The sequence below is a fragment of the Falco naumanni genome, chromosome 2 (assembly GCF_017639655.2).
Source record: "Falco naumanni isolate bFalNau1 chromosome 2, bFalNau1.pat, whole genome shotgun sequence".
In the NCBI taxonomy this organism is placed as follows: domain Eukaryota; kingdom Metazoa; phylum Chordata; class Aves; order Falconiformes; family Falconidae; genus Falco; species Falco naumanni.
The window spans coordinates 113442171-113468224 of record NC_054055.1 but is presented as its reverse complement, the minus strand read 5'-3'; the positions used below and the strand labels follow the sequence as shown (position 1 = coordinate 113468224).

At 38.2% G+C, this 26054-nt stretch overlaps 1 protein-coding gene across 3 annotated transcripts in view; it reads right to left on the bottom strand.

Moving 5' to 3' along the window:
* The window catches only part of CADM2 (cell adhesion molecule 2), a 670184-nt gene that overhangs the window by 28866 nt on the left and 615264 nt on the right, over positions 1–26054 (bottom strand). For 2 of the 3 annotated variants that reach the window (XM_040582919.1, XM_040582920.1), the window contains one exon: positions 23055–23174. The exons of the other annotated variant lie outside the window; for it this stretch is intronic. In XM_040582919.1, the coding sequence (XP_040438853.1) occupies positions 23055–23174 (120 nt within the window). The remainder of the gene's footprint in view (positions 1–23054; positions 23175–26054) is intronic. 3 annotated transcript variants of the gene reach the window in all.

Genomic DNA, 26054 nt, shown 5'->3' with positions numbered 1-26054 from the left:
CTTGAAAGAATAATGAATTAAAATGATCATGCCCTTCTTTTAGCTATTGCTGTTATTGCTAGTAGCAGGAGTATGAGTACTATTTTATTTACATAGATAGTTCTCTCTATCATTCAGGGAAATTAGAATAATTGTTATAGACTGGTCTTCTGTTTGCCTCCTCCAAATGCTCTCTTGACACACCATTTTAAAGAAACTATGAGGCATTCTTTGAATAGTAAAAGGAATTAAGATACATCTTTCCCTGGATTGCACTATTGCCCATTTCTATTCTTACGGCATTGAAAAACAGAAGCATACCAACAGAGAAATTACATACATGCTTGTATATCCCCGCTTATCTTTGATTTTCTACATGAACACCACCAAAGCAGAAACCGAGATTTAGGAAATGCTCCTGTTTCCTTGGTGTGCAAAATGCAGCCCACGGGTGCACGGGAGTGCTGGGTCCCTTCCCCAGGCTTTGAGAGCTGCTGCCTCCTAGCAGGGAACCAGCTCTGAACCTTGCCCCATTCATCAGTCACAACAGTTAAAACCTCAATGGCACAACTGAGCTCATGGGTTCTGCTTCATGTTTTGCATGTGTTCCTAAGTATTTAATGCTATCAAAAAGGGAATGCAGAGACATGAAATTATATCCTCTTTGAGGAGAATAAGGATGGGAACGGCTACAGCAGTGAAACTCAGTCCCTATTCAGTCAGCAAGAAACACCAACTAGCAAAACCAGACTTCAAGCCAGAATACTAGCCAATGCTATTCACTGTTGTATGATTAGCAAAAACCAGATGGGCAAACAATACACATTTTAGGATGTTTTTCCTTTTTTTTTCTTTTTCTTTCCCAATTAGTTGGTTGCTTTGCTGTCACTAAATTCCTTTTGTTTTCAAAGAATCTCATTTTCTGTCCATTGAAGCAAAACTGAAGAAAAGAATTGAGAAAATGATGGGGCAACAATACAGGTAAAATCCTTGTAAATCCTACTCCAAACTACTTAATATTCTGAATCCCTTCTTCAGGGAGCTGAAAACCCTGTTGGCATAGTCTGAGTTGCACTGATGTCTGAGCAGTAAGAGTTTACTGTAGATCTTGAAGCTTGACTTGTTAAAAAAAAGGGAAGAAAGAGCGAGAAATTAAGATTCCTCTGTTACACTGGGGTTTCCTACAACACAAGCCTCCCTGATAAACAAATACAAACAAACAGAAATTAGAAGCATTAGAAGTAGTCACAAACTGCTGAAGGTCTCCATTTAATTAGTATTCAAACTACTAGCAAACCATCTAGCTCATTTTGATTCATTATGAAACATTACTGGTGAAACAGAAAAATAACATAATTCCTAATGATTAAGACTGCCATTATGTATATTTGTATAGGCATCAGATTCTTTTCAAGTTGCTGGGACCAAGCCAGGATTCCCGTTTTTGCCTGAAGCAGGCAAGAGACTCTGCTGAAATGAAACTTCAACATTCATATTGCAAACAAAAGTATGCCTTGAGAGTGTACGCTCAGCTCAATTGCCGGAATATACTCACAGAAGCAGAGTCTTCCCTGCATCACCTAGAGGAATTGAAGTGCTGTTACATGTTTGCTATATATTCTTTAACATTCTTCAAGCATCGTACGTATTACTCCAGTTATAGGACTGTAGTAAGCTGTGGTATTGCTTTTTTTGTTCTTTAGCAAAAGAAGATATAATTAGGACATACTTAATGGATTTGCCATGAGTCGACTCTATACCTTCTTCACCCACCTATCCTAACTCCCCCAAACAATCCAACCCTGAATATTTCCTCACGTATTCAATGTAACATGCACAATATCTCATACATGGAGTTACTAGGTTAGACTCACAGGGCTTGAGCGCTGTTATTCGACAGCCGTCACTGATGTGTAGTAGCAGGAAGCCTGCTCAGGGTATGTAAAACCAGATCATTTGGATGAAAATGTCTACACAGATCGTTAACTTCTACCTGTTGACACCTCTCTAGTTGTTTCCAGTTATTCTTCTCTCCCTCATAAATGGGTGAGTATTGCCAAAGGAGAGGAAAATCCAGATGCTTTAAAATTTTCAGAGCTAAAAGTCACTGTTTCTGATTTATAACTGGATGTGCATCAACCGTGCTTTCACCTGCCTATGTATCAGAGGGAAGAGGATAGACTGACCAAGTTATGTATCCTCTTAGCAGCTAGAGTTTCACATCCAGCACTTCAGTAAAAGCAGAAATTGAAAAGGGCATGCTAGTTAAGTGTCAAGAACCGCAGCAGCTTCACTGCTGGTCTACAGCAGGGACACAGCTTGAGACCTAGACAGCAGCATGCCTCTCCTCGCTGTCTGTGGAAAGAACCAGAACACAGCTTCAGTTGGGTGCCATCTCCCAGTGCTTACTCTTTCAAGACTATAAGCTGTGAGAGCTCTGTTGATGCACCTCAGGTGTGAACAGCATCACCTTTGCTGCATGATCTTCCTAGGAGTGCTCATGAACATGAAAACCAGCCTGAATTTTATGCATATCACCAGAAGAAAAAAGGCCAATGAAAAGTTTCTAATTACATAGCTCTTTTCTCAAAGGAAAAAAAAGCCAAAAAATCAAAACTAAACACAAAATCCCATCATATTCAATTATTTTCTTTAACCCACTCTATAAGATCCCTATTTTTATGGCTTCATTCATGGATTTCGTAACTTCTGAATATAGAGACGTGGGGATTTTTGGCGGAAAAGATTATGCATATGTATAAATTATTCACAATGTAATTCATGCTCATATAAATCTGCCCTCATTGGTACTACACTGAAATTTAGATTTGTGTAATGGTCACCAACTTATTGAGATTTCATAAGAACTGTACCAAATGTTTTATCTATATTTGCTGTGGTAAATTAACTCTGATATGGATAGCAGCATATTTACATGGTTTGTACATCAGTAAGCTTTTAACAGGATATTATACTGCTAGAAGATTTAGTTTAACTACATTGGATTAAGGTAGAGGTTTATTGCAGTTGTGATTTAGCCATCTTGCAATTTTTGGTATTTTTATCTGTGGTTATTAGATTAACATACTCAAATTTACTTTTCTTACCATTGCAACAAAAATAGCCTTGTAGTCTACAGTTATCTTAGCCAATAGTCTAACAGTTATAAAGACCCATTTTGATTTAATTCTATTATGTTTAATAATAATTAAAGCTATGTCTTGAGGTTGGTGCGTTTTTATTCATTTAAATGATGAGCAGTATAAGATTTACAATTCTTTTCCTGTGAAAAAAAGATCTCACAACATAGGAATGGCTGTACTAGATTGGAAAACACCACCATCCAGTCTTAAATTTGTTTGCAACCATATGAAAAATGGAATACCTAAAGTTCCCCTTGTTCACTCCCCATTTTCTGACTCCAGAGTCTAGAAACTTTCTGCATCGGTGACTGTATTCACATAATTCACTTTTTTTTGTGTGTAATTCCTAATTTAATTCAACTGCTACTACCTCTCTCTCCAGCTATCTCTTTTCCAAGCTGGATAGTGCTAGTCTGTTCAATCTCTCTTAGCTCAGACACCATTTTCAAACACCAACCATCCTTCTCACATATTTTCCTCATTTCTATATCTTTTTGATTCCAGATAACCAGAAATTCATGCAGAATTTCCAATGCAGAGATGTAGTATTAAGCATGTAAGACATACCATAAGGTGCACTATTTAAGGTGCATAAACCATAGTTTTATGCAATGACACACAATTATTTCTGTTTGAGTTTCTACTCCTCTCCTGCTGGTGCTACCATTTTAGCTCCCTTTCTGTATCGTCACAGAATCCTGACTTGTTTTCAAAGAACTCGCTGCACTGATCTGGCATCTCTTCACAGAGTATTATCAGCAGCTCATGCAGACCTCACATTCGCTGTTCAGATGTGTACAGTTGAATCGGTTTTCTAGAACCAATGCATCACTTGCAGTCATCACTTCTAATATTTTCATTAGATTGCTTCTGCAACTGTGCATTGTGGTTCCACAAACTGTCTCAGTTACATGTCGCATGCCCATAATGGTCACGTCTTTTTGCTTAGCAGCCTTTCCCTGCTCAGAGCAATCCAGCTCTTCCTCCTCCTCTCTCTGCTTGGCAGTCACCCTTTCCCTCCCCAGCAAAAAGCAAGAGCACTGTGGGGTCAAACGACTGTGTCAATGACACAGTAGGGCCCTATGACTTGTTCCTTGACAGTGAAATAATTAATACCACTTCAGATAACAAATGAAAGACTTTTGTACTATTCACAGTCTTGAAATATCTCAAGTTATTTTACATGTGGCTTGTGAAAATAGCACTACTTGGCAGGAGGGGTAGTGTGGGATTATTCCCTTATTATGTGAAGGAAAAATATGCATAATCACTTGTAGACTATTATAAATACTCCGACACTGAAAAATATAAAACTCTCACAATTTTATCATAAAAGAGATTTCAAAGGGTTTGTGAATTGCAAAGTAATCATGTAGTTTTGCTAAATACTCTCACTATGTAAAAGGTCTGTGAAATGGGAATGGGGATTTTACAGCATATGAGTGCATAGTTTTAATTTGTTTTAAATTTCTGTCATAAAAATATAGTTATACTATTGCTGTCTAGCAGCAGTAATATTTAGCATTATCTACTATGGTACTACAGATGTTCAGATATACATTTTGAAAAGAAGTAAAAATGTGAAGTCCTGTTACTTTTTCTTTCTTTGAAGCAGGTTCTGTGGACACTTCAGACAGAAATTGGGTCTTATCTTAATATTCACACCTTATCAAAGTTGTGAAGTGTTACACAAAATAAGCAAATAGAGTAAATGCTTGGTAAGTGCATAACAATATAAATGCTTGAACTTTATCATGAAAATTATTTATCTATAATAACAGACTGAGCGGCAAGAAAAAAGAACAAACCAAGAACTTCTTTTTGTTCTACTTGTCTCAGTATGAAATGAATAAGTGGAGAAAAAAATCAAATTAATGGAATATTTGGGCATGATTATGTCACAGTGCCTGTTACACAACCTTCCACATAAATTTTCTTAAATAAAGCTCAAAGAATGGGGTTTGGGCCTAATGTTAAAATTGGTCCTAATCTCAGAAAGACATGCATTTCACTTAAAAAAAAGATACAGCTTCCCTCTCCATCATTTATCAACAGCCCTGGCTAACTGGGGAGGTCCCAGCAGACCGGAGGTTAGCCAGTGTGATGCCCACCTACAAGAAGGGCAGGAAGGAGAATCTGGGGAACTACAGGCCTGTCAGCCTGACCTCGGTGCCAGGGAAGGTTATGGAGCAGATGATCCTGAGCGCCATCAAGCAGCACATGCAGGACAACCAGGGGATCAGGCCCAGCCAGCATGGGGTTATGAAAGGCAGGTCCTGCTTGATGAACCTGATCTTCTTAGATGACCCATCCAGTGGGTGAGGGAAAGGCTGTGGATGTTGTCTACCTGGACCTTAGTAAAGCCTCTGACACTGCTGCTCACAGCATTCTCCTGGAGAACCTGGCTGCCCTTAGCTTGGATGGGTGTACTCTATGCTGGGTTAAAAGCTGGCTGGACAGCCGAGCCCAAAGAGTGGTGGAGAATGGAGTTACATCCAGCTGGCGGCCGGTCACAAGTGGTGTCCCCAGGGCTCAGCACTGGGGCCAGTCAAATATCTTTATTGATGATCTGGACAAGGGGATGGAATGCACCCTCAGTCAGTTTGCAGACAACACCAAGTTTGGCAGTGGAGTGCTGATCTCCTTGATGGCAGGAGGCTCTGCAGAGGGATCTGGACAGGCTGGACCGATGGGCCAAGGCCAAGTGGATGAGGCTCAACAAGGCTCAGTGCCGGGTCCTGCCCTTGGGTCACAACCACCCCACCAGTGCTGCAGGCTGGGGCAGAGCGGCTGGGAAGCTGCCTGGTGGGAAAGGGCCTGGGGGTGCTGGCTGGCGGCTGGGCAGGAGCCAGCATGTGCCCAGGTGGCCAAGGCGGCCAACAGCATCCTGGCTGGTATCAGAAACAGTGTGGCCAGCGGGACCAGGGCAGGGACCGTCCCCCTGTGCTGGGCACTGGTGAGGCGGCACCTGGGATCCTGTGTTCAGCTTTGGGCCCCTCACTGCAGGAGGCACGTTGAGGTGCTGGAGCGTGTCCAGAGACGGGCAACGGAGCTGGGGAGGGGTCTGGAGCACAAGGCTGATGAGGAGCAGCTGAGGGAGCTGGGGGTGCTCAGCCTGGAGGGGAGCAGGCTCAGGGGGGACCTTATCGCTCTCTGCAGCTGCCTGACAGGGGCTGTAGGCAGGGGGGGTCGGTCTCTTCTCCCAGGTAACAAGGGACATGACAAGAGGAAACAGACTCAAGTTACGCCAGGGGAGGTTTAGATTGGGTATTGGGAAACATTCCTTCAGCGAAAGGGTGGTGAAGCACCGGAACAGGCTGCCCAGGGAGGAGGTGGAATCACCATCCCTGGAGGTGTCTAAAAACCACGTAGATGTGGTGCTTAGGGACACGGTTTAGCAGTTAACTTGGCAGTGCTGGGTTAGTGGTCAGACTTGATGATCTCAAATGTCTTTTCCAACCCAAATGATTCTGTGATACTATGGTTCTATGATTCCCTGATTCCCATTGGATTGCCCATAACACACAAAGTGTGCAGGTAAGCTTTTCCAGGATTGGGCTGGTATCTACAGCCTGATTAATGACATTTGATAAGATGTCAAGACGTCAAGAAGGTAAAAAAATCACAGATCATAGGAAAGCACTTTGATAAGTGCTGATGTTAACAACATACTGCGTGATTATGTAGTTGCAAACTAACTCAATTAACGTGTATGTTTAATGTTACATAAAACTGATGAAAAATTCTTAAGGTTTCAGTACAGGCCTTGACAAAAAGATGACATTATAAAGTTTAGACTGAGTAACACACTGCTAGATTGCAGGCCCCATTCTTTCTAATACTTTTGCCCTACTATGTATGTAAGTAGTGCTTCCAATGCAGCACAGCTCTGCTGCTGATACATCATTTTAGTTTTGATTGCTGAAAGAGTAGCACTGGGATGCAGTCAGAATTAGTTCACTTTCCTGCAACTGTTAGTGGTCATCATGTATTTTATGGCACTCATCGCCACAATGTTAAAAAAATATTTTTTTCAGTGCTGCACTTCTATGGTTTTATCTGTATTGTTATTTCACTAAGATACAGGCAATGCAAAGACAGTAATTAATGCTAATGAAATAGCAGAGGGTAAAACAGATTTTAAAATATAAGATGTTGATGGAAAGAATAAATTTACTGACAATGGTTAATTAATTAAAACTAAATAAAGAACAGGCTTTTTTGACAGAAAATTTGTCCACTTTCACGATAATCATGTCGAAAAATCCCAACACACTTAGTGCACTCACTAAGAAATAAAACATCCACAGTTTTTTTTGACCAAGATCTGAAGCTAGAAGTTAGGTTTTAGTTGATGTTCATGACTAATAAAGCTGATTTTTGGAACTTTCAGCTGACTAAGACTAACTCTGAGGACATTTGACTGCCATTTTCATTCCTCCCCTTTCCAGAAGACTTCCTTGTAGCATACTGTTAATATTGCAGTATGGCTAAAATAGCTGTACTTTTCCCACATTAGTCTTTTGAACATAGCATAAATGATCATCTTCTAACCTTTACAAAGAGAATTAAAATAGCTCTTTGAAGCATTAAATAGCCATGTATTGAAGGAATCCAGCAACATATGGGGAAACCTACAATGGTAACACTTATAATGTTTGTTTGTCTTCTTTTTTAATTATATTACATTCTTAAATAGCTCAGATCCCTTGATTATAGTTTATTGGAAGTAAAGATGACCTGAATTGTCATGTGTGATATTAAATTTAAAACTTAATTCTTTTCAGGAACCTATCTCAAGTAGAGGTTTGTGATTTCTAGTGCAACATCACATATCTGCTGTGACCACCGTGATATAAATCTTAAGGATGAATAGAATAGAATAGAATAGAATAGAATAGAATAGAATAGAATAGAATAGAATAGAATAGAATAGAATAGGAGTAGAACAGACAGAACAGAACATAATAGTCAAGGTGGAAGGGACCTACAAGGATCATCTAGTCCAACTGCCTGACTGCTTCAGGGCTGCCAAATAGTTAAAGCATTCTATTAAAAGCATTGTCCAAATCCTTTTAAACAGAGACAGAGATGGGCTATCAACCCCCTCACTCTTCAGGAAGCTTGTTGCAGTGTTTGATCACCCTTTCAGCAAAGAAATGTTTTCTAACATTCAAAGCTGTTCTGGAGCACCTTTGAACCATTCCCATGAGTCCTATCACTGGATCCCAGGGAGAAGACGTCCCCACCTCCTTGTCCACTTCCCCTCCTCAGGAAGCTGTGTCAGGAAAGCAATTGCTTCAGGAAGCAAGGAGACCATCCTTCAGCCCCCCTTTCTCCAAACCAGACAAACACAGAGTCCTTAGCCACTGATGATGAATTAATTCCAAATCTAAGACACTGACTGAATAGAACTGTTTAAATATAGGCATATCCAAAATACTTCCTCAGGTAAGCTATTTCCTTTTAAAAATCAGGTAATCAATAATAAAAGGGATATAAATAAAAGGCATGTGATAATAACAAAAAGTGTGATAGAGAAATACAAGGCTGAAATGGACAATACGGAACTTGGAGAGGTCACTATGCACAGAAAATTTTAATGAATATGAAACCACTCATTTTCTTTCATTTCTCCATCTCTGTTTCTCCTATCGCCTTTCTCAACCATTTGTTTGGCCAATGACAGACCCATTCAATTTTAGACACTTGTGATTTTAACATTCATTAAAATTTTACTCCAGGTTCTCCCCTGAAGTTTGTGAAACCATGGAGAATTAGCAGCAGCATTCTGTAGCCATCAAGTCAAGAGAGAGAACAGTTTGAGATATGTCCATTCCTACAAACCCCTAATCAGATGATCCCCAAGGGAATGAAGACAGTGTTGTATATGATCCCTGTTTAAAGCACATGCTAGCTGTTAAGCATGTTTAATTTTCATTTATATTGAGATTAAAAAAAAATTATTCAGGCTTGCATGTGAATACAGAACTAAGCTCAAATGCTGGCATGCATCCACCATAGATTCAGAGAATTCTTCACAAAATGTTTTAATACGTTAAGATTTTGAAAGTTGTTCAGACTGACTAGAAACTGGGACAGTATAAACAGGGTTAGTAGACTGTAACGCAAGACATCTCAGATATATTTTCATCAGTAATAAGAATTAAAGAAAAACCAACAAACTGAAATTATTTGAGCGGCATTAACATCCAAAGCCCTAGAATCTGATCATTGTGTTGTCTTCAGAACACAGCTTTACAGTTCATCACTTTTTTAATAAAAGACACACTAGAAAATGTATTTTAGACAGACCCATGTGTTGTTCTTATTATGAACATTATTTATTCAGTTATTATATACAAGTGCATGCAAGTATTGCCTATAAAAACAGAAGAAAAAGTTTCCTTCCTTTGAACTTTTCTGATGTTCTGAAATTCTCCATCACACCACAAATATACCAAGAGCAAGATGTTTCGCACTGCATACAACCCATTTTCTTTATTATTGTGCTGAATGCAACCACAGACTAATGTGAATTTCTCTCGTGTGCGAATTAGTCCCCTGAATGTTTATTTGGTTGAGAAGAATTTAGAATTATGTAAAATTCCTACAGTTCACTCGTATTTTATAATAAATATAGAGAAGCAAATTCTGCATGGGAAATAGAAACCAAAATCTGAATGTCATAGTAGGAATTTGCAGTAACTTCTCCCACAAAAACGATTTGGTAAGAATTAGTGGATACTACTCAAAAGCACCATGAAATAAAAAAGTGGACATTTCAATCACAGAAAAACAATTAGCACACTCCCCAATGGTCATGCTACAATACAGGGACTTATGATAATAATAACAACAGAAAAGTCCCATAGGGACTGGGATTCTATAAAACGACTCAAATTACTTGGCACAAGGTCTTGTGGTGGAGAAGAGCCAACCTGATTGTAATAAAAGACTGATTTCTTCTTAGCATTACTAACTCCAGAAATACTGGGAACAGATGCTTCTGAGATGAACTGGAGGGATAGGGCTCTGGAATTAAGCATCCTTTAAAAACTTAAATAACCCAGGGCTGCTATTGTTTTTTAAAACACACAGCTTATCTACGGGGGTGTGTGTGTGTGTGTGTGTGTTGTGTTGGGGGGCGGGGGGGACGACGACCAAAACCAGACAGACATTCTGACATGGATAGCCATGTACAATTGCAACCCAGCACTCACACTAACAAAACTGCATTGAAGGGGATAAACAAGTTCAGGATTGATGGCAGTAATTGTGCCAGAGCATCATAATGTGTGCCCAAGAATCCAATTCAGACCAGGAACAGAGCGGATTCCTGCACTGGAGTCAGTAATTGAGTCAAACTTAAACCTAAACACTAAAAATGTTTGTTAGGTCTGTATTCAAAACTACATTAAAAAAAAATAAAAAGGGAAAGGCTTTACATATTAACCTTCTATGATATTCCCATTTTCTAATGAATTATTATAGTCATTAAAGCTAGCTTCTGTCAAGTACGTCCAGGCACCTAGTCCAAAGTTAATGCTAAAAATGGATGGGGCACTCTGGATTCCTTAAAATGAAAGTTGTCTCTTCCCTGCAGGGTGCTGAATTCATGACCTGATGTGTGTACAGTAGAGACTTGTTAGCCATGAGAAAAGATGTATATAAAATAAATAAATGGCCTCCTTAAAATGACAATCTTAGGGGTTTGTCAGACTTGGGGATTTTTACCTTTTTTTTTTTTGACTACCCATAACATATTCCCATAAAGATTTATATTGTGGCCTTTGTTGCCCAGGATCCTTGTCTCTTACCCTTTATGCTGGAAAAGGAAATTGTATATTAACGTAAATTGCTACTACTGATACTTCTTCCCCTTGACTGATGGTTTTCTATTACAGGCTTGCAAGAATTCAGGCTGGAAGGAAACCCAAGCATCTTGACTGAAAAGGATTTGATACATTCTTTTCAAATTCATGCTATCTAAATCACAGCAGGATGACTTGTAATCAAAGTTTTTCAAAAAGAACATAAATTTGGGGAAAAGGAAAAGGCCATTCAGCCCATTGCAAGTCATCTTGGTTAACACAGTTCCTCCAGAATAGTATCTCCCTTCTTCTTTAATGACCCCAATGCCTCCAATTCCAAACTTGGCTCAGTAGGCTATTGAAAAATTGTATTTCTCTTTGAGAGAGAAGTACTTCCTTGTGTTGGTTCTGAATTTCATTTTTTCAGTCACTTCCATTTGTGCTTTCCTGTTCATTCTTTTATACTCAGCCAAACAGTGAGTCAAGTGTTACTGAATACAGTTTTCCACCCTGTATTTCTCAGAGTAGATGAGTTTGTAATTCTCTCGCTTTCTCAATTTTTACAACGAAAAAACTGAACTGGGCTGTGATTAGGTACAGCCATTTACGACACTGTACACTTCAAATGAGACTTCTCTTCTGCTTCTTTCCTCTAAGGTGTCTTTAAAGTTAATCTTTTAAAACATTGGGTTTGGGGTTTTTTTTGCCTTTTTTCACTTCAGCTTTGTTGACTCGGCTTTTCTGCACCCAATGTGATGGCCACACTGCAGGAAAATATTAGCCTTTAAAGATTTTTGGTTTAAAGAAATAGAACTACAGCAGCGCTTTCTTTGTATTTCTAGTCTTAGCTGCAACATGGAAACACATTTTAATCCCACTGTCAGAAGCACAGTGATGTCAAGACACGCACCACCACCACAGCAGGCCAGGCACCTTCAGCGTTCCGGCAGGCACACGATGTGTGCACACAAGCCAGCCTCTCCCAGTACCACAGCACCCAGTTTTCTCCATGGCTCAGTCTCTGAAGTCAACACAGAACAGACACCCCGAATCACTAATGCGGCAAAAAAAGGGGATGGCTAGGCAATTGATTTCAATCCTTCAGAAAATGCTAAAATATTACTTTAAGAATACCCTTTTTTGTATTCACTGCCTGAATAACCTCACATGCAAAAATTAATAGGTCAGATTAAATCATGTCCAAAGTCACTCTTTGTAGATTTTGCTTTTATTTTATTGTTCTGGGGAATGCTGTAGCTTCGAGTTTTACCAAGGTCATCTTTCATCGAAAAAACTTAATATAATTAGTATCAATTCTGTATTTTGTGAGGCTTACACTGGAAGTTATTAACTGTGTTTCAAGTGGAGTGTCAGAGAAACCAAGGGCAGAGAGAGTAATCTTTTCAGCTTCAAAGGCACAGTTGATGACTTTAGTTCACTGGTTAGTGAGAAAGACGTGCATTTTTTATTAAAGGTGTTAGCAATAAATTTGAAACTATAAGCATTTTTTCCTCTCATTTTCTTTCCTTTCCTCACTCGTAGACCTTGTTGGAATCATTTCAGTCTTTTTTTAACACCCCACATGGCACTGGAATAGTTGCTTTAGTTGTCCTGTGATTAACTCTAACGATACTTAGTTGTATACTTTTGCTTTTAGCAATGAAGCCTTTCATCAGTATCCTGACAGCAAAGAACTTAATAAAAACCGCCTTATGCAGTACTGTGAGAAAAAAAGATCTTGGACTTTGCTGGTACTATCTTTAAATGCCATAAATACCTCCCTAAATAAAATAAAACTACATTAGCCTTGTGATTTGATATAAATACAGCAACAATGAAACATATTTAACAGGAACTATGTGCCTAATCTTTCTCCTTGTTATAAGAAATGCATTTCCCTTAAAACTCACCATTGAAGATCTGCTTGACAACATCTTTAAAATAAATAATTCAACCAAAAGTCTTAATAAGATCCTTAAGACCATATATTCAATTATTTCAAATACAGTCCAACAATACATTTTGAAGCATATTTACCATCTTCTTTACAATAAATGTTCGCTTTTGAGAAGAAAATATGTACAGAATGAAAAGCCTTTTTACTGGAGAAAGGTTTAACAAGAACCAATGTATAGCTTAACCACAGAGAAATTTAACTGAAAAGCAAGGCTCAAGTCTGTAACAAAGTGGATAGTTAATTGTCAAGGAGAAACACCAAAGGAAGTTGTGGATTTTCCATTTCCTTAGTTATTTCCTTCCTAAATTAAGTCTACTTCTGTTCCAGTGAATGCTCTTTAATAAAAAGGTTTCTGTTCTTCACTATAAATCTATGACAGTGGAATCTATGCAAGAATTTAGGCTAACTGACCCAATGGGTCCCTCTGGACTTAGCAGATCACAGATTTTATCTATGAATAACATACTAAACTACATAGACTCCCACCGACAGTTAATGAGCTTATGTATATGTAAGGTATTACATAGAAGAAAGGATATTACAGCCTGTTCTATAGAGGAAATTCTTCACATATGTGCAGGCAACAGAGACTGCACTAAACAGTGACACACGAAAAATAGTCTGTCTCTCTTTGGACTGGAAAATCCACATTCATCTAAACCTCAAAACTACCTGTCAGCTAGATGGGATAAACTCACGTAAACAATTTGCAAGCCAAACCACTCGTAGAACTGTAAATACTTGATCCCCAAAGTGTCTTGAAATCAGTCAAATTCTGGCTTTCAAAGCAGCAGGTATGAATAGTTAATTTTTTTGAATTATTATTTTGAAAGTCACAAGATTATTAAGCATGACTGGAGTATTCATTTAGTATGAAGACAGTATAAAAATATAGGTTTCATGTCTTGTTCACATCTGCATGTTGAAAATGACTATATATTAATAAAATGTAGGAAACGTTATGCCTGAGGTCAGACGAAAATGGTCAGCATGGTTACAGGCTTCGGCGCACACTGACTTTGGTGTTACACGTGACATAGAGGTGGTGATACTGATGACTTCAGTCCTTCCCACGCGCTGTTTTGAAAGGCCTGTGCTTCCCTGCTAGTTACGTGTGGAGGCTGGGCAGAAGGAGTACTAAGACCCTACAATCTGTAGCACCTGAGGGGAAGTCTCAGGATAAATTCAGAGCAAAGGACTTTCTTTGCAAGCAGTAAGCACGCTTCCAGCAGAAGGGACTCTTAAGCTGGAAAATCTCTTGTACTGCTAGCTTACAATAGAGACTGTTAGACTGCATAATTCATACGCAGTAGAACGCCCCCCCCCCCCCCCCCCCCCCCCCAGTGTGATTAGAGCTCAGGTTTAGGAATGTTTGAAATCCTGACGCATTGCTGAAGCCTCTCCGGAGCTCAGCTATATAATGGAATCTTTATCAGACCATCAACCATTTGTGATACTTATCTGTACAGCGTTGCATTTTGGGTTAAGTGATAATCCATCAAGGCTGGAAATCATTGTGTACTTTTTAAGTTGCATACTTCATTACTGCAAGCTGACAGCTGGATGGATTTGTTAGCACTAGAAATATTTGTTCCAGACACAAAAAGCAGGTTCCTAATATATGATATTATGATATTTCCATTCCTTTCATGTATTCAGCATGCCTGTGTTGTAATCTATGTCTCGTTTATGATGTTCATTTACATGGCAAACTGTCCAGAGTATGAAATCTATCTTTATTTGTTCCAGAATGCAACAGCCTCATTTCACGAATAATATGACCAAATAACACACAATAATGACGACAGTCTTCATCTTGCATCATAACAGCTGTTAAGTGGAGAAAACGACAATTTTCTAAACGGCATATTTCTTTCCTTTAGCTTGTAAAAGATAAAAATTGAAAAGCCCAAAAGTGTGTATCATGGCAATCGAGGTAAGTAGCATGATGTGGGTCATGTTGCCAGAATTTTTGTGGCTAGACTGCTTCAGTGCTACGCCTGCTGACTTGACGATTACTCTTGGACTGACATTACAACTATGAAGATCCTTTTAACAGTATTTGAGAACTGGGGATTCCACACAGAAATGTTCAGTTTTCAGTTTTGTCTGCTCACAATATAAATATCAGAATATTTCCAATTTTTTAGCATGTAGTGATAAACAGTTTCATATTTAGTTTCACACTGCATGAAAAAGTACTTCCTTTCATAACCACAATCCAATGCTATTTACTGCCCTGTTGTCCTATTTCCTCTGAGCCACAGGTAGATACCTTCTGTGGATGCAACAATATCCAAAATTCCTAGCTTTAATTAAAAAAAAAAAATAACCATAGACTATTTTCACACTATGTACAACCTCTTGCTTGCAGCTAGCATTTTCTGGCCTATGATCATCACGCATGTGATATCATAGCATGTGATATGTGAGCATATACTTTTTGTCATGATTCTAATTCTCTGTGAACATAGTTAGAAATCTGTAGGATTCTAGACAGTAAAGTAAGAAATTACTTGAGTCTGGATTTTTGGTGTGTTTGTGGTTGGTTTTTTGTTTTGTTTTTTTTTTGTTTGTTTGATTGGTTTGTTTTTGGGTTTTTTTTGTTTTTTTGTTTGGTTGCTATGGGGAGATACCTTATACCATGAGGTTAAGGCATAAGAGAAACAACTGAGGACTCCTAATTTTAAATTTTTTGTATCTATCAATTCTGTGTACATGATCCACTGCATTAATATTCTCAAAAGCCATTTTCATGATATTATAAGAAGGCTTTTCCTGGTTATGTATCTATCAGACCTAAAAAACAAAGGGTTTTTTGAGTTAGAACAGATGCTATGGTCTCCTATTGATCTTAATTTTGTGAGCTTTGAGAATTTGCAGCATTAATTGTACCACCAAGCCCGACTAGTGGAATGAAACCCTAATTAAATGTTGCTTAGGGAAAGGAATAAATACTCTGTTTCCCCTCAAATAGACACCACGGACTACTAAGTCTCTTGAAAATACACTTGTAGATCTTCTGTTCAACACATAAGGAGCCAGAGATGGCACAGACACATGAGGATTGGGCAGGTACACATTAGAAGAATAATTTCTCAAGAAAAAGCTGGCAAAACAGACTTTAACATCAAAGGGTTTGGGTGTTTTTAATCTGTTTTAATGCTACTGGTTTTCTCTCTTTCCAGAAACTCTAGAAATTAGCAGGAGTGATGCATCTTAAACAGCAAGTGAAACCAAATTAGCTGTATATACTGAAGGAGTCACAAGAAACACTGAGGAATCTACAAGAAAACAGACAGAACTTATAAAATTCACCTTCCTTGTTCATGTTGGGCAAAAGTATTCTGGATTCCCCTGTGCATGGCATCATTCTTGTGCATCCTGAAGGTATCACAGGAGAAGAGAGGAGCACAGAACTGCCTAATACTTTTGTTTTTTAAACTCTGGGTTCTAATTTCCTTATATTTCCATAAACATCATATTTTAATCACACTGCAACAGGTATATTTTGATATAAAAAAAATCAACTGTTTGATCCTAAAACAGTAACTTTCAAATCTTGCCATCTTACTGTCTGCTCTCTGGGTACTTTGGCTCTTTGGTTTGAGTTTGTCCTGCTTGCACAGACACCTAGGATTGGGCCCAAGGAGCCACCTGCCTGCCAATGAGCCGAGGCCATACATCAACACAGCTGCGGAGTTTTTCTTCCAATGTCAGAGCCCTTGGGAGCTGAGAGCACAAGGAAAAGAAGGCAGACAATGCTAGACTCCTGCATCAACCCTCTGCACCTGTTAGCTAGTAGAGGACCTTGGGAAACTGGGCACCATTTCTCTTCCTGGTCATCTCTATTTAGCCCATACAAGTGCCAAGGAATGGAAGGCCACTTTCTATTCCCGGCTTCCCAGCTGGCTGCACATGTTGGCTAGGGAAGGTTTCCCAGCTATTGCTCAGCTGTAGCTTGTGGATGTTTCACCTGGGTAACAGATAGCTTTGACCAGACAGCCCTGGAGGTTTCAAGACTAACAAAAAGAAGCTTGTAAAATAGGTTTGGGATTTTGTCATGGTCTAACTTAAGTTTAACATGATTTATTAGCACACCTTCTAAACAGCCAGGAAACAAGCAGAATGAAAAGCAAAGCTAATGAAAGAAGTAACTGTAAAATCAAGATATGGCAGTTCTTGCAAGATGGGTGCTAAAGGCTTACTTGAATGTCAGGTGGGAAAAAAATAATTTGAAGAACTGTTGGTTTGAACCTCAAATTATTTGGTCTCCTGGGAAATCTAGAAGTTGGATAAACCAGTAGGAGATCATTATAAGAGAAGGGAAGATAAGAAAGAAGAAATAAAACCCCAAAAGTTGTAATTTTCTTACATGGATTGAGTAAAACCAGACACAAATTAGATTTTATGTTACTTTTACAGCTAAGAAGTAGTATATAAAACAACTAGCTTTTAGCATGCTGCCATACAAAATTGATTATAACATTAGACAACGGTCATTTTTTTATTAGCAGAGCTGAATGCAAGTAAGCATACGCAACTATATTTAAAATACGTCTACCCTCATCTTCCTTGTCCCCCACATATTCTGCACCTTTTCCTTGCTTTATTGATTCTTTCTCTGTCAATATCTCAAAGTTCCAAGTTATATCAATCAGATTATGTGTAAGAAAAATGAAATAACAAGAACTGGTAATGCTTAACAATTTTTTTATATGAAAAAACCTGAGGACTACAAGTACTATCCAAGTTGTTTCTGCATTTAAACTGCCTATAATGAAACAGGTATTCTATTTTTTTCTCCACACACACCCCTGATCAAGATAAAAATGGGAGATAAAGAAAGTAACATAGCATTTTAGCTAAGATGGTTGAAATTTATGCTATTAAATAGAAATGCACTTAAATTACATTGGCAATAGTTGTCAAAATAATCAGATCCTCAAACCCTTCCTTAATCCATTGTAAACTGTTCTTCTAAATTTAGCTTCACAGATCTCCTTTAAGAAACCTTTCTTTTATACCAGAGCCAAAAACAATAAAAGAAAACTAGATTATAATAAAGCAGGGATTTCATTCATTCATATATAAATGTGTACATTGGCTTTTTGGTCACCGTGACTATTAAATAAACCCTTGAACTTCAAAGTGCAGCTGCCTGGGAGCAGCATCATGTCTCTGCTATATGCAATGACTTTTGGAGATGTTTTTAGGCGTTGCTATATAAAGCTTTGAATATTCTGGCACAGACATTAGACAAGTGAGTCAGCTGAGACTGAATCAACCTGATAGGTGCAATCAAATGGAATGGATCTATCCTTTGAGTTTGGGATGTTCTTGCAATGTTATTTTTTTACCTATCTGGGTAATGGTTGTGAGATTTCAATCTTCAATAGTAAGTCAAAGTTTCCAAGTTTTATAACCGCTTTGACTTTTTGTCATGACAAGAAAAGGATTTAAATTTAAAAAAATCAGTGTGCGTGTGTGTTTAATTAACATAATGCCAGCCTGTGGGAGGGTTTTATGTATATTTGTGTGCTCAAGCCTTTCTCCTCTGTGAATCCAGGAACACAGAGCTGTTCTCACTCGAGGTGGATTCTCCTAGACTGTTAATCACACTCCCTTTCCACCTACACAACTATGAAGGATTGGCACAGAACCATCTAAATTAATTTCATGCTAACAAAAATTTTCTCCAAGGGAGGCATCCCTTGTTTCACTACTGGGGGCAAATCGACAATCCTCTTGTGCCTCTTCCCAGTCACAAAAGGGAACACGAGCATGGATCCATGCATAGCTTTCACAAATAACATCACATAAACCTGATAGAAAGGAAACTACTCATACAGAGTATAACCATCCTTTCTGTAGTCCTCTAGAATTGTTTCTTCTCATACATTTTATTCTCATTTTTTTGTACGTTACTCATCATGCTTATTAAGCTTTAAGATACCCTTGACAAACATATAATGGGCAATACTCTTCACTGGCATCGAATTGTGTTTAGAATTTTTGAGTTAGTAGGTAATGTACCAGTAAAAGAATAATTAATTCCTAAAGGACTGAGCACAAAAGCAAGCATACATTTGAGAAAGTGAACAGTTTGACTAAACAATATGTTTATGAATTATCACGCTGTCATCCAACTGGATCAGTATCTTTTTTTCATGTTGTTTACTAAATGCCACGCAAATTAAGATAGAGATGGGTCCCAGTTCCAGAATTAACTGATGATGGTTTGGAGATATTTTTTTTCCTATTAATTCAGGCTTTTGGTATGGTAATGATGAGGTACTATGATCATAGTGTAAAATGCCTTAGATTTACAGACTGTCTGGGCTCTCTATATCTTGTGTCACATTCCTGTAAATACATCTCCTGTGACTGGATGTGGAGTAACATATCCTCAAGGTGGACTACATAAAAGTCACGGAGAATAGAGGAATGTCTTGAAATGTACCTGAGGTGATTCATAAATATCAAGTAATAATTTTAGAATAGAATTAGTGAAATACATCCAGCAAGACTATTATATCAGGTATTTGAAATCTAGTTAAAAAATATTATTAATTAGTATGGACCTCCTGATGATCTGGGATGAACTTCTGTTTATTTAAGGCATGATCAAACAAGATCTGATAAAGAACGAAAGACAGAAATGTTGCTTTCAATTAAAAAAAAATGTTTTAAAGGTTGAAAATACATGAATAGCTTCTCAACTTTATGTTCTTATATACTCCTTCATGTCAAAAATCTTGTCAGTATAAGAAGCCAAAGTGTCAAAGGAAGATATGTTTATGGTACTTTTTGCTCGGCCAGAAACAGATACTACTGAAAATCTGATCCTCTCCAAAATGGTTGTTATACCGTTTGTATCTCTGGTGTGTAGGTGCTCTGACAGTCTAGAGAAGGTTCAGTCTAGTATTTCAGGATGGCAGAAATCTGCCTTCACAGCATTCACTGTAAGTTTGTGAACATTATTTGTTTATGGATCCAAGAAACATAGAGGAGGAAGCGACCTAAGGAGAGCATATTGTCCATTTCCCTCTGCCACGGCAATCAAGCATTCTTAAAGAAATTAAGGCTGAAGAAAGTTGTAGAACTTCAATAGCTACATTGTGTCACTGTCTCCCGTACACTTAGAAAGTTTCCCCACTAAATGCCTTTGCTACTAATTTCCCATTGAACTCGGAAAATAACTCTTCATCAGTCATACTGATTTTTCTTTTTTGTGAAAGCAAAAGCAAACAAACTGGTGCGTTCAGCTTCCACGTAGTGCATGTATTTAGACTTCCTGTCTTTGTTCTTTGATCTATCTCTGTGGTCATCTTTCAGGGTGACATCCCTATTAGAAACAGCACTCCAGTTGTCATACATTGCAAGATAAAACACCAATTACTTCAGCCTTGTCTTAATCATTCATGAATAGGATCACTACATTTCTTTATTTCTGTATTTCACCTGATGGATTTCTAAACCATTTTGTTTAGATGAGTTTCTCACACCTTGCTAGTTACAGTTACTTTTGCATCTGGTTGTTTCTGATTTTATGCCTGGTTTCCTGTTCTTCAGCATTGGTATACTCTATGACCTATGCCTACAGTAATCTCGTTTTCACATTTTTGTGATTTTTGATTTCTTAAATTGTTAGATAGACACTTCCATTAGTCTATTGCAAGTGTCCTATTTTCCCTCTTCATGGGACAGACCGCCACTTTCCTTCAAATACCACCTTTTCAAGAAATAGTCTTTCTACACTCCTTTGTCTCTTAGATTTTCTGCCCGAGACCATATCTACCAGTTCCTCAAGGTTGAAGTAGTCTTATCTTCTCATCCATTTTGCTGCATTCAGTTATTTTTCTGGGAAAAGCAAGTGCTTGTATTTTAGTGATTGTCCTGTTTTCAGCTGTGATAGAGTTAACTTTCTTCTTAGTAGTTAGTACAGTGCTGTGTTTTGTCTCTTATGTAAGAACAATGTTGACTGGACACCGATGTTTTTAGTTGTTGCTGGGTGATGTTTATACTAAACCAAGGACTTTTTGGTTTCTTGGGACCTGCCAGAGAGAGGGCTGGGGGGGGCACGGGGAATTGGGAGGGGACACAGACAGGACAGGTGACCCGAACTGGCCAAAGGGATATTCCATACCATGGGATGTCATGCTGAGTATATAAGCTGGGAGAAGAAGAAAGTGGGGGGGACATCTGACATGGTGTTTGTCTTCCCAAGTAACTGTTAGGCATGCTAGCACCCTGCTCTCCTGGGCATGGCTGGACACCTGCCTGCCCGTGGGAAGTGGTGAATGAATCCCTTGTTCTGCTTTGCTTGCATTCGCAGCTTTTGCTTTACCTATTAAATTGTTCTTATCTCAACCCTTGAGTTTTACATTCCTTTCCAATTTTCCTCCCCATCTCTCTGGGTGAGGGGAAGTGAGCAAGCGCGGCTGTGTGGTGGTGCCAGCCGAAGTTAAACCACGACAGTGATTGATCACCTTCACCCAGATTTCCTTCTTTTGCTTTCTCTTAAAGCAGTCTCTATTACTGTAGCATGAAATTACGTGCATTCTCATGCATATTAGAGCTGAAGCTTAGAAGAGGGTTCTCCTTCTCCAGATCTTTCTCTTGATGCCAGGCACACAAACGGTGAAAACAAACACTTCAGAGTAAAGGAAAATGAGGTCCTAAACCACACTTAAAGAGTTAACACAATGCCTTAATAACATTGGTACACTAAATGTACAATCACAACAGTGACACACTTTAGTCATGACCACACAACAAGAAGAAAAGAATTCATTCAGGATAGCAAACACCAACATGGCACACCAAGCACTTTTTCCTTTCAGGATCTGATCCGTCAGAAAGCTGGGAAGCTTCTGCTGCTTGACCCCCAAAAGATTATTTTATAAATACATGTTCATTCCTGTCATTCTGTTCCTTTTCAGGAAATTCCTCTTGCAAATACTCAGACCTGTGAGCACTGTTTTCATGGTCTATCCTTTTTTTCAGGATGGAAAGGACTACTATAACGCTCTTTCACAACAATATTTTTCTCACACTATAAGTAATATTAAAGCTTAAAAATGTAATCTCAGATGTGATGACAGCTTATTACACAAAGGCCACAATATTAAAATACCAGTGCCCTATGGCAGAAGTCGGGTGATCTGATACTATCACAATCTTTATACAATGGACTTGCTTTTAGGTCAGCTTATTCATGCAAGTTAGGCAGGTTACTACAACTGACTCATTCATAACAATGCTTCCAGGAAGAGAAGACTTCATAACTCTGTCTTAACTTTCATGGAATAATTATATCTCATCATGTGAATACTTGCAGTGTGGTAAGTGAATATTATTTCCCACCTCCTTGCACAATGAAAGCCTTCAACAACCACATAGGAACCTTCTGCTATTTCACTCACTATGAGAGATTACTAACTACTCAGAAGATGATAATCTGCAAAACTTTACACACACATCTTTGCTATCGAACAGTTATCTGATCAGTCACTGAATACAACAGTAAAATTAAGCCTTATATTTTGCCCATAACAAAGCAAAGGATTACGAGAAACATTTCAAAAGCTGTAAACAGACAAAAACCCAACAGGATGAGGGGCAGGGAGGGGAGAGAGAAAATTCAGCTCATTTACTCTAGTCCCGGTAAGATAAAGACACCCCTAAGACAGGAATACCTTAAAATATAAAAGACTAACAAGGTGATGTAATGCATTGCCTCTGTTACCAAGCAAGGTTGCATCAACAGTAATTCCAATGCTGAGACGCCTATCTTGTTTTTAACATTAGCACCCAAAATAACCAGTTTTAAAAGGTCATGTTTATTTAAAAATAGCGTGCTTGCATTTTACATTAAAGTTAATTTACTAACCTTAAAAAAAATAAATGCAAATGTATACAAATAATTTAAGCAACCTGTCAAAGTTCACATAACACTGCTGGAGCAATGAAAATATCCAAGGTCATACGAAATCTTTCTTAACGTGTACCATCCTGTGGTTTGTTCTATTAAAAATATATATTGAACTGAAGTGTTTGAACCCTTGCTTTAGCAATTTCTATCCTTCTTAAAAATCAAACCTGTCATTTCCTATTTAGAATGTGTTTTCCAGGCCATAACAAAGAAGCATACTGTACCTCTGGTGCTGATGGCTGTTGCCGATGTGGTTGTGCTGGTTGTTAAGGCTACAGTGGTTGTGACTGTTGCAGTGGTAAGGGAGGGGATGACAGTAGTGGGAAGCAAAGTGTTGAAAACATCTGGTGAGTGGAAAAAAAATATAAAATAAAATCATATCATGCAAACAAAGGAGAATCATAATAGTGGTTTAATTTGTAAAAACAAGTATGTAAAAAATGACTAAATTAAAACATGATTAACATAAATTATTACCGGTACAACAGAGTACCTTTAAATTCTTGACATTATATCACTCTCAATTTTTATAGTCAGTCTTCAAGCATACAGAATTTAAAACACAGTTAAAATGACCAAGTTTCCACAGATCTGGAGAGTGACTGTTTAAGTGACAAGAATCTATTTCTTCACTGAGCCATTTTAAATGTCTCATATACTAGAAACCATATACGGATGAAACATGCTGTGTCAGAGTGGGAGATGAAAAAACAACACCATCATGCTAAAATAAACACACACATGTTAACGAGAAATGGCTGTATGTTAAAACACCCACTTTCAGACAGACTCAATGGAAGGAGAAAGGGGAGAAAATGCTACTAACTATAAGAGCTGCTTTTTCCGGATTGCTTTTCTTCTTCCCACACATTTGTTTAAGACACAGTTGTCTGCTAAGATCCAGAGCAGAATATATTTCAAAATCTTTACCCTAATTAGCAGGCACAGTCATCTTTCAACCTTACCACTTAAAATGTATTATTAATACATATATCAGTATTTCTCTAAAACAGCTTAGAACTAAAAATCAGAATTGTTAATAATATTATGACCTGTGTCACAATGATAATATATATTATTGTATACTAATGTTTACTAGTCAGAAAAAATGCATAGCCCTGATGACAGCATCCTACGAAACCCTTCAGCTTTTGATCAAGTGCAGGTATGTCAGGCTTAGGTGTGCCGCTGCTTCGTTGCAGAGGAACCAACAATGCCTGCTGCAAAATGCTCCAGCACAGAGTAGAACATAACCAGATGCACAGATAGAAAATACTTTGATTATACTGCCAAAAACAATAAAGACCAGTATCACTTTGCTTATAAGGTGAATGCAGGTTTTAAAGAGCTAAGAAAAAAAAGCCCTCAAGAGAACTAGAGAAAAGCATTTCCGCAAGGACATAAAAAGCATCTGACATTTTTTCAGATTATTTATACTGCAGGTTTGCAAGGAAAGGACTAGTTGCTCAGCAGTTGATGGTGAGTAACCCATTCCATACTGATTTCAGTGAAAATATTTCTGAAGGGTGCTATTCAATGCAATAAAAGACTAAAAATCTGACCCACAATCTGTCTTCCCTTTGCTGTGGAAAGAAATGCAATTGGTCTCGGTACCATCAATTCTGACTGAAATCAATGGAAGCTGAAGTAGCTCACAGTTTTACAGTACTGGGCCCTACAGAACACATTTCAGACAAAGGGTCCTCGAGTTCAGCATTGCATAATTGCTCTCTTAAGACTTCAAATTAGCATGCTTACCTTATTTTCATACTAGATGACAGATTATTTTGTCACTTTAAAGGTCTCCTTGTCAGTTGACATCTATGAGTCACCTACAATTTTCTGTATTCCTCTGGTTTTGATAAACATCATCACTACTCTCCTGGAATCTACACCTGTGGGATTTTCCACTTTTGAAGCCCTCAGAAAATGGCGTGAGATCCCTCTTTCATCTGTTGCACACTGATATTAAACACATTTCTCAGTAAAAATATTCCCAAACCAGAAAAATTATAACAGGCTTTTAAAAAAACCCTACAGTGTAGCCACTCTAATCACCAGGAAAAATGGTAACAACCTGGAGTGTGAGTACAACAATAATTAAACAGAACTGAGTATAACAAGCATTAGAAATAAATTAACATGTTAAAAAGATACATGTCACATGTACTGATCTATGGAATTGCTTCCCAAAAAGGGAAACTCCTTCCCTGATAAGTATCTGCTAAAAATGAAATCAAACAGAAAAACCCCACCTGCTTCATAAGGAGAGCAAAGCCTTGTTTATTAGAAAAGCTTTACAAATCGGTCTTGTAGGTAAAACCCAATTAGTGTGATTTATGGTTCCATTAATTATCTTTCTTAAATATACCATTTACTTAAGACCATGCAATAGCAGGTTAACTGCAACTGGCAAATACAGTAATAGTTTTATGACAGTGCTTTCTATTCTGCTAACAAACTGCCTGCCTATTTTACCACTTAACAGCTTAAATGAGTCACCGTCAAATTTAGAAGTTCATTGCTTTCTGGTTTCTCTTCATGGAAGTATTTCCAACATGATTTCCTATTTTAAAAGAAAAGCTACCTAGGAAACAGACTAATTAACAGAAACTAGGATATATCAGTGGTTTAATACAGATGTGATAGATTCATCTTTTCTGATTAGATCAAGAATAATGAAAACTTGTGCAGAAATTAGTTTCCTGATCAAAGTCACAAAGTCTGATGCCAAACATCAAAGTGGCAGCTTGTCAAAAGCCTCAAAGGAAAACATATGTTCTCAAAATAAACGTAAATACAAGCAATAACATTGTCTTTGTTTCTTTCTTAGCAGAGTAAGGTGAAATTCACCATGCAAATGACTGCAGTTGGTCTGCTTTGCTCACCGCATTACAATCACTTGCTCTCAAAGACTACAGTGCAAGTAGGCAAGCAGGAATCAGCAGCCTGAAGAACCCTGCACTGCCCAAGCATGAAATCTAAGTCTGTTCTGGGCTATAGAAATGCCTGGTTCATACCTGCTCAGGTTCAAGACTCTGCCCAGCAGAATCACGTCTTCAACGACATCAGGGTGCAACAGGAATGTACGTGTAAAGTAACGGCATAGCTCCCACCTCTCCAGACAACACATTTTGGGGCTCTTGGACCATATCCCATCCTTAACCCCTATTTTGGACAGCCCAAATCCAGGCATAGATTAGCATTCTGAAAAACACCCAAAC